Source organism: Crocuta crocuta, unplaced genomic scaffold (genome assembly GCF_008692635.1).
Source record: "Crocuta crocuta isolate KB4526 unplaced genomic scaffold, BGI_CrCroc_1.0 scaffold231, whole genome shotgun sequence".
NCBI lineage: Eukaryota > Metazoa > Chordata > Mammalia > Carnivora > Hyaenidae > Crocuta > Crocuta crocuta.
Genome location: NW_027528357.1, coordinates 4,634,782 through 4,647,447, shown reverse-complemented (window position 1 = coordinate 4,647,447; position 12,666 = coordinate 4,634,782). Strand labels below are relative to the sequence as shown.

General features: G+C 38.9%; 1 protein-coding gene across 6 annotated transcripts in view; it reads left to right on the top strand.

The window, feature by feature from the left end:
* DTNA (dystrobrevin alpha) overlaps nucleotides 1-12,666 on the top strand; it is a 349,880-nt gene that overhangs the window by 301,896 nt on the left and 35,318 nt on the right. For 4 of the 6 annotated variants that reach the window (XM_077753814.1, XM_077753820.1, XM_077753815.1 and 1 more), the window contains 2 exons: nucleotides 7,645-7,732; nucleotides 10,113-10,210. In XM_077753814.1, the coding sequence (XP_077609940.1) occupies nucleotides 7,645-7,732; nucleotides 10,113-10,210 (186 nt within the window). The remainder of the gene's footprint in view (nucleotides 1-7,644; nucleotides 7,733-10,112; nucleotides 10,211-12,666) is intronic. The other 2 variants (XM_077753816.1, XM_077753818.1) reach the window with 1 other exon arrangement.

The window sequence follows — 12,666 nt, the reverse complement described above, 5'->3', positions numbered from 1 at the left end:
GGGGGAGGGGGGAAAAAAAAATCCCTAAAAGTGATATTGGGAAAGAATATATTCGTTCCTTTAATGTTCTCTGATTTCTTCCACTTTTTGTTAGTTTACTAGAGCTACTATAACAAAATACCACAGACTATGTGTCTTGGACAACAGAAATTTATTTTCTCACAGTTCTGGAGGCTGGAGGTCTAAGACCAAGGTGCCAGCAGGGCAGGTTTCTCCTGAAGTCCCTCTCCTTGGCCTGCAGATGGCTGCCATCTTGCCATGTTCTCACATGGCCTTTTCTCTGTGCAGAAACATCCCTGGCTCTCTTCCTCTTCTTGTAAGGACACTGGTGATGTTGCTTAGGGCCTCTCCCCTTATGTCCTCATTTTACCTTAACCTCTTTAAAATACTTATCTCCAAATACAGTCATATTCTGAGGCACTGGGGGTTAGAGCCTCAACACATGAATTTTGGGGAAGACACCATTCAATCCATGACACACTTCAACACTAAATCCACCTAAGTGTATGCCTTTAATATTTTTAATATGTAGACTAAAATTTGACCCTTTTCAGTAAACGTTGATTTTTAAAAATGTAAATGTATTGCAATCTGTTAAAAGAAAAAAGTATTATCTGCACTCACTGAAAGTATCTCTTTTATATGAGTTTTCATTTCCTTATTTTTTAAAATTGTTTTAATGTTTACTTATTTTTGAGAGTGCGAGCTAGCATGAGTGGGAGAGGGGCAGAGAGAGAGGGAGACACAGAATCTGAAGCAGGCTCCAGGCTCTGAGCTGTCAGCACAGAACCCTATGTGAGGTTCGAACCCACGAACCATGAGATCATGACCTGAGCTAAAGTCGGACGCTCAAACAACTGAGCCAGCCATACGCCCCTCATTTTCTCATTAACACTACTTTTTTTCTTCCATAAAATGTTTAGGAGTTTCAGATATAAAACAAGACTTCTGAGAAAGGTATTTCCTTTGAATTCTAGAAATATCAATTTGACGACTGTCACACCACCGGTGTGCATATCTGCATTGACTATGTTGTACCCACAGAAGTTTTCTCAGAATACTCAGATTAGAAATTGATTTTGAGATTAGCTCATTTCTCAGGCCCCGCAGTAGCTCAGTCAGTTGAGTGTCTGACTTCAGCTCAGGTCATGATCTCACAGCTTGTGAGTTCAAGCCCTATGTTGGGCTCTGTGCTGACAGTTTAGAACCTGGAGCCTGCTTCAGATTCTGTGTCTCCCTCTCGCTCTGCCCCTACCCTACTCGCTCTCTCTCTCTAAAATAAATAAACATTAAAAAAAGCTTTATAAAAAAAAAGATGAGTTCATTTCTCTGTTATAGATACTAAGACATTTTCAGTTTCCATGGAAAACAAGAGAGACACTAACAATCTGGTGAGGTCATTAATGCAAATTAGCTAGTGTAGTACTAGGCACATGGGAATGACTCAATAGTCATTCCTCACCTAATTTTGAATAGGATTAAAGGCATACAATAAGTACATTTTAAAACCTCATGTTGTAAAACCTGTCCGTTATAATATGGTAGAAAAAAAATGATAACTCATGGGTATTCGTCAGTATTGTTAAATGGATGACCTCCAGAGTATGGTTTCTCCAAACATACTCTGACTAGTATGTGCTAGACTAAAGAACTTAGTATGGGACCTGGTCTCATATGTTGCTTGATAAATTATATAAAAAGGACATTTCATTACAAATAAATGGCAGTGTTGCCACTTGGAGAAAGAAGAGAAGGCTGTCACTGTTAAGCTGACTCCCCTTTTTATTTAGGAAATCAGAGATGTAAAGTCCACCTTGTGCTTCCAGAAAATCCTTCGTTGATTCAACTAAGTGGTCTTACTTCTTTTTGGTATGCCCTAGAATACTGGCCAGTAACCAACCAAATGTTCTGGAGCAAAAAGCTAGGTTATAGATTAGGAGATGATCATGCAAAAATGATTATACCAAGACAGTGTTCCCTGCTTTTAAGAGGTAAAAGTGGAAAGAATACTCCCATAGTCTCACATGTGCCCTGGCACTGCTCTAAACACTACATAATAATCCTCCCAGCACACCAGGAGGTATGTTATCACTATATCCCTGTATTATAGATGAGAGAACTGAAGCATAGAAAGGTTAAGTGATTTTCTGAGTCACACAGCTAGTAACTAAGAGGGCTAAGGTTTGAATTCAGAAATGATCCAATCCCACCTCGAACCCACTCTTATATTATCATTCCTTCCCGTATTCACTTATAAGAGTAAGCATTTCTTCTGAGTAGGAGCTTACCTTTTTCAGATACCATCTGCTTACCTATCTTTAAAACAACAAGAACAAAATTTGAACCAAAGAGAATTTGCCATGACTGTGAGTGGGGGAGATCTGATGTTGATAAATATCAAAGACCATAACGACATTTCTATGAACCTTAACACCTATAAAAATCAGATAAGAAATCTGTATTTGGCAGTTGAGTGTATCTTGATTCTAATTTTGCCAAATGTGAGTAATTCACAGTTCGATTTTAGATGGCATGGCTAGAGTTAAAGTACTGTGTTTTATCTGTACCCTTCTGATTTTCCCAGTGTTGGGAATGCATGCAGAGCCAAGAAGGATATAGAAAACGTGGGCCAAAGTCCATGATGCTGCAAGCCAAAGAGAGCTAACCTATATTTGTTCTTTTGTCCGGCTAACACTTAGGCACTTCCTGCTGTGTTCCATGTGCTGTGCTAAACATTCAAGATCTAATGGTGAAAAGATCGAACCATTCTTTCCTCAAAAAAGCTACAGTTTAGTAAAGGATAAAGACAAGTGAAAAAACAACTAAAATGCAAAGGGTAACAGGTACAATAAAGGCAGTGAGTGAGGTACACAGTGCTGGGGACATATGAGGAGCAAAATTCCGAAATTAGAGTTCGGAAGTGAGGGTAGGACATGGCAGCTGAAACCAACAGCAGGATGATGAGGAATTGGCCAAGGGGACGTGGTTGGAGGAGGCAGAGAGATTGTTTAGAGCAGAAAAAATGTGGAACTTCTCCTCGACAAATTTGACCGGATAAGGCTGCTAGTGTACCAGGGGTAAAGGATGAAGCCAGATTATGCATGACCTTGTGAGTCTTATGTACGAGTTTGAAAACTGAGAACCCATTGAAGGATTTTATGCATAGGAATGTTACAGCCAAATTCATTTTTAAAAGAGCACTGACCACAGGATGCAAAATGACTTGGAGGGAAGAATAAGTGTGAAATGGGAGGAACCTGTTGAGAGGGCTTCATGCCAATTCTGGATAAGATGAAAGTGGCCTGGAGCACATCCATGATCATTGGAATGAAAGGAAATGGAGGAATTGGAGAGTTTGAAGAGGGTAGAATGCATGACCTTTGTGTTATAACATAGTGAGCTGGTAAAATCACAGTCTCGATAAAGAAGTTTGAAGGCATCCGTATAGAGATGTCATTATCGTGGTAAGTTTTATCATTATTATCCAGGAAGATAGCAATTTCATGATTTCCTATCTTTTCCTTTTAAACCAGTCATTAAAGAGCCAATAGTTGAAGCTTTGAGAGTTAGTTCATTTCCCTCTGCATTCTTCAGCCCCCTAAGATCACTTCTTGGGCCCCAGAATCACTTTGTTCCTTTCCTCCCCAACTCTCTTCTGCTCACTGAACTCCTGAAGGCCTGAATAGGCTCTGTTCCCATAGCATTTTGCTCTCAACCAACTGCAAAATAACCTGATAAAGTAATCCTCTACTTCAGTGCGACTAGTAATGCCTTCTCAAGCAATAATCCTTCTCTTCGCTGTTTGCATTTTAATAGAAAAGTAGTACCTGAGGCCCAATGACCTTAAAAATTAATCTTTAGTGATAAAATTCCTTTCACACATTCAGGCAAATGGGAAAATATTAAGAGAAAACTTAGAAGTATTTCTCCTGCCCTTTAGACCACATTATTATTTGGTTGACTGTCCTGCCTGGGGAGTCAGTACAGGCATGTAGAGAATCCAAAGAAAGGTGAACAAACCCTCGGTTCCCAGAAACCTTTGCTAAATCACAGTTTAGAAAGCCCTACCTCAGCCGAGGCCACTCGAGCTTCCTACAATGCCATTTTGAAATCACTAGGAACACACAACAGCCATGCATTTAAGGAAGAAAATGGAGAGCTTTCAAAATAATAGATTTTTCTGCTCTGAAATACAGTCTACACAGCAGCCACTTTTTAATTCATCATAGTCTTGTAGCAAGATTACTGATTATAAAGTCTTGAAATGAATAGCCAGAGATGGTGAAAGTGTTGGAATCGGTATTTCTTGAATGATTTGGGGATTATTGGCCATTCATTTTCAACTATTTGTAATTGAAGTCTTGAAGTAATGGAATTTATCAGAGGAATGCCTCATTCACCCTTGTATAATTTGAACATACTGAAATGGCACACGTGGACTCATAAATCGTTTGTGTGCACAAAGGGGTAATATATCACTCCATCCCTCATCCACTCAAGGCTGGGGGAGGAAAGGCATGGAAGTATGAGTTATAGCTTACTAGACAGGCTCCCATAACTTCACATCTTACATCTCCAAAAGGCTTTTTTAATGTAACCTTTATATTATTTATACTTGCTGGTCACTCATGATAAAAGACACTTCTATCATGAGGCTTTTTATCAATTTTTTTATTATTTATTTATCAAAACACACGCAAATGTTTTCAACAAAGTCACTTTCAGACAAACAGATCCTTGCTCTGGGCTTAGAGCAATGGGCCCTGTTGTCTACACAGACTGTGCTGAATTAGGCATGTTAGTTCTAATACCAGCCAGAAATGATAAACATATTAAAATAAAATCAAGTTGTTTCTTGTGGGCTAGTTTTATGTTTAAAGTGAACACACTGTGACTTTCTTTATTAAAGCTATAATAAGAAATTCAGTTGTTATTTTTAACCACTACAGAATGCAGACATTGTGTTACAGAGACAAACATCCGCTTTAAAGCATCAGTTCTCCAGAACTAACACCTTTTGCTGTTACAATTATTTACTTACTCTAAGTCTTTGGTATGCTGATTGAAATCTCAATCTATGGGGATTGGTACCACACATATGTGAGCCAGGAAACCTAGAATGTTCTGTGTTCAGAAACATTTATAAAATACCATAGATGCTGTGTGGGTATCAGTCAAATATTCATAAAAAATTATTTCTTTTATATGGTTTACTTTTGCAGCTTATTTCATGTGTTTAGATTTTCCATTTTATTCTCAAGATCTTCTAGATCCTTGCCACTGAAAGTGTTGTCCTTAGACCAGCAGTATCACTGTTTCTTGGAAGCTTCCTTAGGAATGCAGATTCTCAGGTTCTGCCTCACACAACCTACCATATCACCCCCAACTACAGAATGAGAAACTACATTTTTTACAAGATGCTCAAGTGATATGTATGTACACTAATATTTGAAAAGCCCTATTCTACGTGATTGTTGGGTGGGAGATGATATTTTGAAGGAGACATGAATCGTTAATGAATCTGAACAGGTTACTTAAGAGGCAAAATAATGTGTTCTAGGCATCATATTAGTTTGATGTGTTTTACATGCATTAGCTCATATGGACAAAAGGAAAATAGAAGACTTTTTCTGAGGGTGGAGAAGTGACTTAGTAAATGTAGATATTCAAGAATATTCTATGTAGTTATTGTAGCCCAGAGAAAAGGGCTAAATCTAAACTGGAAGTATTCAGGATAACAACAGGAAGAGTTTACATGTGTGAGGAGTATACACTGGTACAGAGGGATGGACACAGGAATGTTTTCTGAATGATAAGAAACAATATTATAGTAATGGATTCAGCCAGACAAGGAAGAGCTATTTGGAAGTGACACAGCTAATATTCTGGAAGCACATAATGATTTCCACTCATCTTCTCACTTTTGGACAAAAGTTAAAAGACTAGTTTGCATATTTACTTTGTGTGTGAATATACATGTAAATAATATAAATATATGTTACTTTTTGTGTATTTAAGTCTTTGCAATAGATGATTCTTACAACCTTACCATTGGCAGAGAAATGTGTTACTTTTAGTGTATGCTCATGAGTATTGATTTTTTCTTTAAGAATCCTAGTTAGGAAATATAAATGGAGGAGAATATATTTAAGGATGAGAGAAACTAGTTTCTAATCTTGATTCTGACCCAATACGCACCATGATAACTGATAAACCAAACTGTAACCAGCTAGCATGTTAACACGATTGGTGTTACTACTATGTTTCATAGAATTTTTTTTTCATGGCATGAAAAACTTAGTCTTAAGTGAAGGGTCTTCTGAAATATGGGAGAGTTGATAATGCTTCTATTTGCTTTAGTTTTTTAGAGACTCAGATCATCGTTATTCTAGTATGAACAATTTCCAGAATTCTAGAATTATGGGAGCCAATTAACAATTCCCATTAATGTCATTAGAAGCCACTCCTTTGATTTCGCTGCTTTAGAAGTAAATATAAAATGGCAAGTTACCTGGATAGTAATATTATAGATAACAATTTATATTAGTTATCTATTGCCTCATATCTAATTGTCCAAAAACTTAGTGGCTTAACAGAACAAATATTTACTATCCCACAGTAGTGGGTCAGGAATCCAGCATGGTGCCTGGGACTCAAAAATTGTCATGTGGTTGCAGTCAAGCTGTTCATTGGGGCTGCTCTCTTATCTAAAGTGTCTCCCTGTGAGATTTCATTCACAAGGTTATTATTGGCTAGTTTGGTTCCTTATCATGTGGGCCTTTCCCTAGGCTACTTTATGACATGGCAGTGAGCTTCCCACAGAGCAAGCAATCCAAATGAGCTCAAGAGAGAGAAATCATACTCGGAATGGAAGCTGTGGTCTTTTTATAACCTAATCTTGAAAGTGACATTCCATTACTTCTGTCCTATTCTATTCATTAGAAGCCAGCCAGTCAGTCCAGCTCATACTAAAGGAAGAGGGTTATACACAAGGGTGAATATCAGGAGGCGGGGATCCCTGCAGGCTGACTGCAACTATGTTTTCTTTTTTTTTCATTGTGCTTCCATAGTTTCTGATATGTCCATTGTGGACATGTATTACTTATGTAATAAGGAAATAAAAATCTTAAAGGCAATAAAATTAAAGATAAAACATTCTTTTTTTAAAGTTTACTTATTTATTTCAGAGAGAGAAAGAGAGAGAGCACACAGAAGGAGCAGAGAGAGAGAATCCCAAGCAGGCTCCTCACTGTCAGCACAGAGCCCAGCAACAGGGCTCAAGCTCACAAACTATGAGATGATGACCTGAGCTGAAACCAAGAGTTGTATGTTTAACGGCCACCCAGGGGCCCCAAGAGAAAGTATTCTTTTATCAGAAATGTCAATAAGAAAAGTCACTCTTCTTTGGAGTTTTCCTAGTAAGACATTGAATTGACTGAAGACAGGATTTATTAGTGAAACTTCCTGGCCACGTATAGATCATGTCATGAATCCAAGTCTGAGACCATGAACCTAACAGGGTTTTGTACAGCTTTCAAATTTTTACACCAAAAAAATTGAAATAGCAAACTCCCCTGGTGGTCATATAAACACGTCGCTCTTTCTTATTGCCTAATAGCCTCCTTCTTGCTCTGTTCTCAATAGTATGCTTGAGAGTTCAAACCGGCTTGACGAAGAACACAGGCTGATCGCCAGGTATGCGGCAAGACTGGCGGCCGAGTCCACTTCGTCTGTAAGTAGCGTGAGTGAGGGTCTGTCGTGGTCACTCTTATCCTGATAGTTGGTACGAGGACAGCAAAGCTGAGAAGTTGTTACCGTATGGCCTGCAGGACCTAAACACGAGCCTTCTACTTCTATTTTTCACTGTCCAGCTATGGTTCCGGTATGGCATAAATCATAGCTTTAGGCATTCTGTTACAGCACTGCCAAACCAGCCCAACACCTGATTTCTCTGATCATTCCTGATCACTTCACAGTAAGAGGAATGACTCAGATCCACAACTGGCTCAGATGAGTTTTTGCTTTTATCAATATGTAATGTATTCAAGAAATAGAAAATTATATAATGAAATCAGACGAAAACCCTGGATCACAGGTCAAAGCTGCCATACGCCAGACTTAGCTACGTGAAGCCATGTAGGATATAAAACATAGGACTTCAAATTCTTTGTTAGCAACACAAATCACTTCTTTGTTAAAAGAAATGCCAATTAACAAATCATAGAAAAGCTTTATGAAAGCCGTAGGTTTACCAAGCTTAATCTTTCTTTTTTTTCTTAAAAAGTTTATTGTCAAGTTGGTTTCCATATAATACCCAGTGCTCATCCCAACAAGTGCCCTCCTCCATGCTCATCACCCCCCTTCTCCTCACCCTCACCCCCATCAGCCCTCAGTTTGAATGCTGAGAACAAGCTTAATGTCTGTACATTAAAAAGCAGGCTGAGCTTTTTCATGTCTCTGGGGGCTTAGGCAATTGATGCCATTTTTAAAAGTTTGGCATTCTTGGGGTGCCTGGGTGGCTCAGTCGGTTGAACATCCAACTTCAGCTCAGGCCATGATCTCACTATTTGTGGGTTCAAACCCTATGACAGGCTCTGTTCTGACAGCTCAGAGCCTGGAGCCTTCTTTGGATTCTCATGCTTGTGCTCTGTCTCTGTCTCTTAAAAATGAATAAATGTTTAAAAAATTATTTTAAAGGCTTGACATTCTTTAGTGAAAAGATTAATTGTGTTTTTTTAAAAATTTGTTTAAAAATCAATTGAGAAATTTCTTAAATGTACTGTAGAGCAAAGAAAGCAAAGGTCAGGGAACTGTATGTAATCTGACTGTTTTTATGAAACAATGACAATTAAACCTCTGTTAAATGCACACACACAAATATACATATATAAATACAGTATGTGATTACATGTATATACATAAGTGTGCATACATATTGTAAAAGTTGACTTTTATTTGGAAATATGAAAATCAACCTATCCTTGTTATAAAAAGTCTTCTTGGGGTGCCTGGGTGGCTCAGTTGGTTAAATGTCTGACTTCAGCTCAGGTCACGATCTCACAGTTCGTGAGTTCGAGCCCCATATCAGACTTTGTGCTGACAGCTCAGAGCCTGGACCCTGCTTTGGAATCTGTGACTCCCCCTCTCTCTGCCCCTCTCCCACTCATGCTGTCTCTCTCTATCTCTCAAAAACTAAATAAATGTTAAAAAAAAATTTTAATCTTCTTATAATTGTAATTATATTGATGTTCATATTGTGTAAAAGAACTCATTTAATAAAATAGTACTTTGATTTTACAACAAAAAATACATCTATAAATATATATGTATATTTGTATATACATATAATCATATGCCATGTTTTTATATATATGTATAAGTAGTCAGGGGGAAATTTGCATATATATAATTAAGATTAATCTCTGTGTATATGCATATATACATATATATGAATGGAGAATGAGTGAGAGACTGAATGAATGGAGAATGAATGACATTCATATATATGAATGGAGAAAGCTATGACTGCCTATACACTACTTGTTAAATCATGGCCAGGAGTGATGAGCGGTATGCCATGAATGTGGAGGAAGGATGTATATATCCATTAATGTAAAATTAAATACATGAATAAAGAAATGCTGAAAAGTATATTGACTGAAAGAAAAGAAAACCCTATTAACTATGATTTTAAAACTATGAAAATTTTCATTGTGCGTTACAATGATTGAACAGTAATTCTAGAGAGGCATCTCAAAAGGGAAGTATTTTTTACACCCATCTACATTGAGAGCACTGTCACAGTGGGGGCAGCACAGCAAGAATGAAATCACTCCCAGAGACTTCAAGTCAGAAAGCTACAAGACTATGTCTTCACCTTTTGTGTATTCACCTGCCAGAGAATTCTCTTCTGCTTCTCCTCGCAGAGGTGTCCTCCAGATTCACAGAGAAGCTGGTCTTGAGGAGATGAATGGCAGTTTCATGTATTTGCTTTTCTCGTTTTGATAGAAATAGTTTTTTTCTTTCCTGTCTGCATATTTCATGATTCCTGTCTCCTCAAACCCATGTGGGTTTCTATACCCAATGTTTAACAGCATACACATGTTTTACAGCAGCCGACACAGCAGAGAAGCGCTCCTGACATCTCCTTCACCATTGATGCGAATAAGCAACAGAGGCAGCTGATCGCAGAGCTAGAAAACAAGAACAGGTAAGGCTTTTAAGACATGCTGGCTTTTTTGATCAGGGTATGTGTTCCCTGGAAACTTATAGTTATGCTTTAAAATACCCAGATTTTTCAGCTGTTTGCATATTTAATAGATGACATCTTTAGTCGGTGATGTTGGCTTCTGAGAAGCTCGTCTTTAGATTTTCAATCTTCAAAAGCTTTGTGAGAGAACATACATACAGTTCTGAGATGCCATTGCAATTCATGTTTTCTTTCCAGACAGTATCATTTCCCTTTTATTGACATGCTTGTTTTTGTTGGAAGTTTATTTATTGTGAGAGAAAGAGAGAGAGTGGGAGTGGCGGGTGGGGCAGAGAGAGGGGAGAGAGAATATGAAGCAGTCCCAGCTCGGGCTCGATCTCATCAACTGTGAGATCGTGATCTTAGCCAAAATCGAGAGTAGGACGCTTAACCTACTGAGCCACCCAGGCGCCCCAACATGCTTGTTTTTGTTAAGGAGATGTCTCATTAAGAAGGGCCCTCCTGAGCGCCACCCAGAGACAAATAGAAGGCTCTTCTAAAAGAGGCATTTGGGGGACACCTGGTGGCTCAGTAGGTTGGGGTCCAGCTCTTGGTTTCAGCTCAGGTTATGATCTCGTATTTTGTGAGTTCAAGCCCCATGTCAGACTCTGTGCTGGCAGCATCAAGCCCACTTAGGATCCTTTCTCTCCCTCTCTCTCTCTCTCTCTGCCCCTACCCTTCTCATGCTTTCTCTCTCTTTCTCTCTCTCTAAATAAACAAACTTTTAGATAGTTAGATAGATACATACATACATACATACATACATACATACATACATACATACATACATACATAAATAGATACATAGATAGATACAAAGATAGATACATAGATAGATAAAGGAGGCATTTGGACTTACAGTACTGTCTCCCAGTTGGTCAAGCCAAACACCTCAACGCCATCTCCTTCAGCAGAACCTTCTTTATTCTACACAGATTAATTCACAGCCAACCCCCACAGCATATTCCAAACTGTCCACTCCATATCCATCATTACCACCAACCCAATCTGTCACTGTATAAAACACAAGTCATAGCATGTTATTTTTCTTTTCAAAACCCTCTGATGGGTTTCCATCAGACTTCAACTAAAACCCACCCTTCTTACCATGGTCTGCAAGGTCTAACCTGGGCTGATTCCTGCCTACCTTTCCAGCCTCAGCAAATCCTGCTCAGTGTGCCCCTACTTATTTCTTTCTGTATAGCCTATGTACTAATTGTTCTCTCAGCTTGGAGAGCTCTTCCTTAGAGTCTCTGCATGGACAGGCCCTTCTCATCATTCAGGTCTTACCTCACAAGTCCTCTTATCTAATCTTTCCCACTACCCCCTACACGAGGAACCACTCTCTATTACAGCCCCTGATATGCGTGTGAGACATCATTATCTGAAATAATTGCATCTATGTATCTATTTCCTTGCATATTGTCTGTCTTCCCTGACTGAAATGGAAGCTCTCTGAGAACAGAAGCCATGCCAAAGGGCCCCTGGGTTCCAGGCCCATGGTTAGGATGTTGTAGAAGCTCAGTAAATATATACTGAGGGAGAAAAATAATTAATAGCAGAGTTAGATCTCAAACTCAATACTGAGTACGTCCAACATGGGAGTAATGTGTGCATTCTCTGTCTCTTGGAAGAGCACCAAATTGTCTTAACACTGAATCTCATTTTTTTAATGTTTATTTATTTTTGAAAGAGAGAGAGAAACAGAGCATGCATGGGGGAGGGGCAGAGAGGGAGAGGAAGACACAGAATCTGCAGCAGGCTCCAGGCTCTGAACTGTCAGCATGAAGCCCGACATGGGCTTAAATTCATGAGCCATGAGATTATGACCTGAGCCGAATTGGATGCTCAACCAACCGAGCCACCCAGGCACCCCCAGTGAATCCCATTCTTAAACACTGATGTCACTTCTGAGATCAAACTGAGTAATGGAGGAGGTTGTGACCCTTGTTTCATGCCTATAGAGTTTGGCTTGGGAATTTGGGGACAAATGGTCAAAGTGTTTTTTAAAGTTCTATAGACAAAAATGAAAAGGAAGGTACAGACTTGGTTGGCATATTTTCATGTTCTTAGAAATAAAAAAAGACTACAGTGAAAACTCCCAAGCCCACAAATATCTTATCTTGGTTGTAGTGTTTACTTGCTCTCCTACCTTTCCAAAGCACTTTCTTTTCCCTTCCAATCCTCTGCTTCCACTCAGCATGAGGAGAAATCAAGACCTCCTTTAAGGAGATACCCCATGGATATCAGCCTCCATGCAGGATTCCAGAATCAGCTAGAAGCACCATGAATGTCCCAATGGCTCCCGCTGTGCTATTCTACCACTCTTACTTGTTTCCAAGACGTTTCTGGATGTTGTATTCTCTGAATGCATGTTTGTAAGACCAGAGAGAGAATAAATAAATAGGAATGAGAAG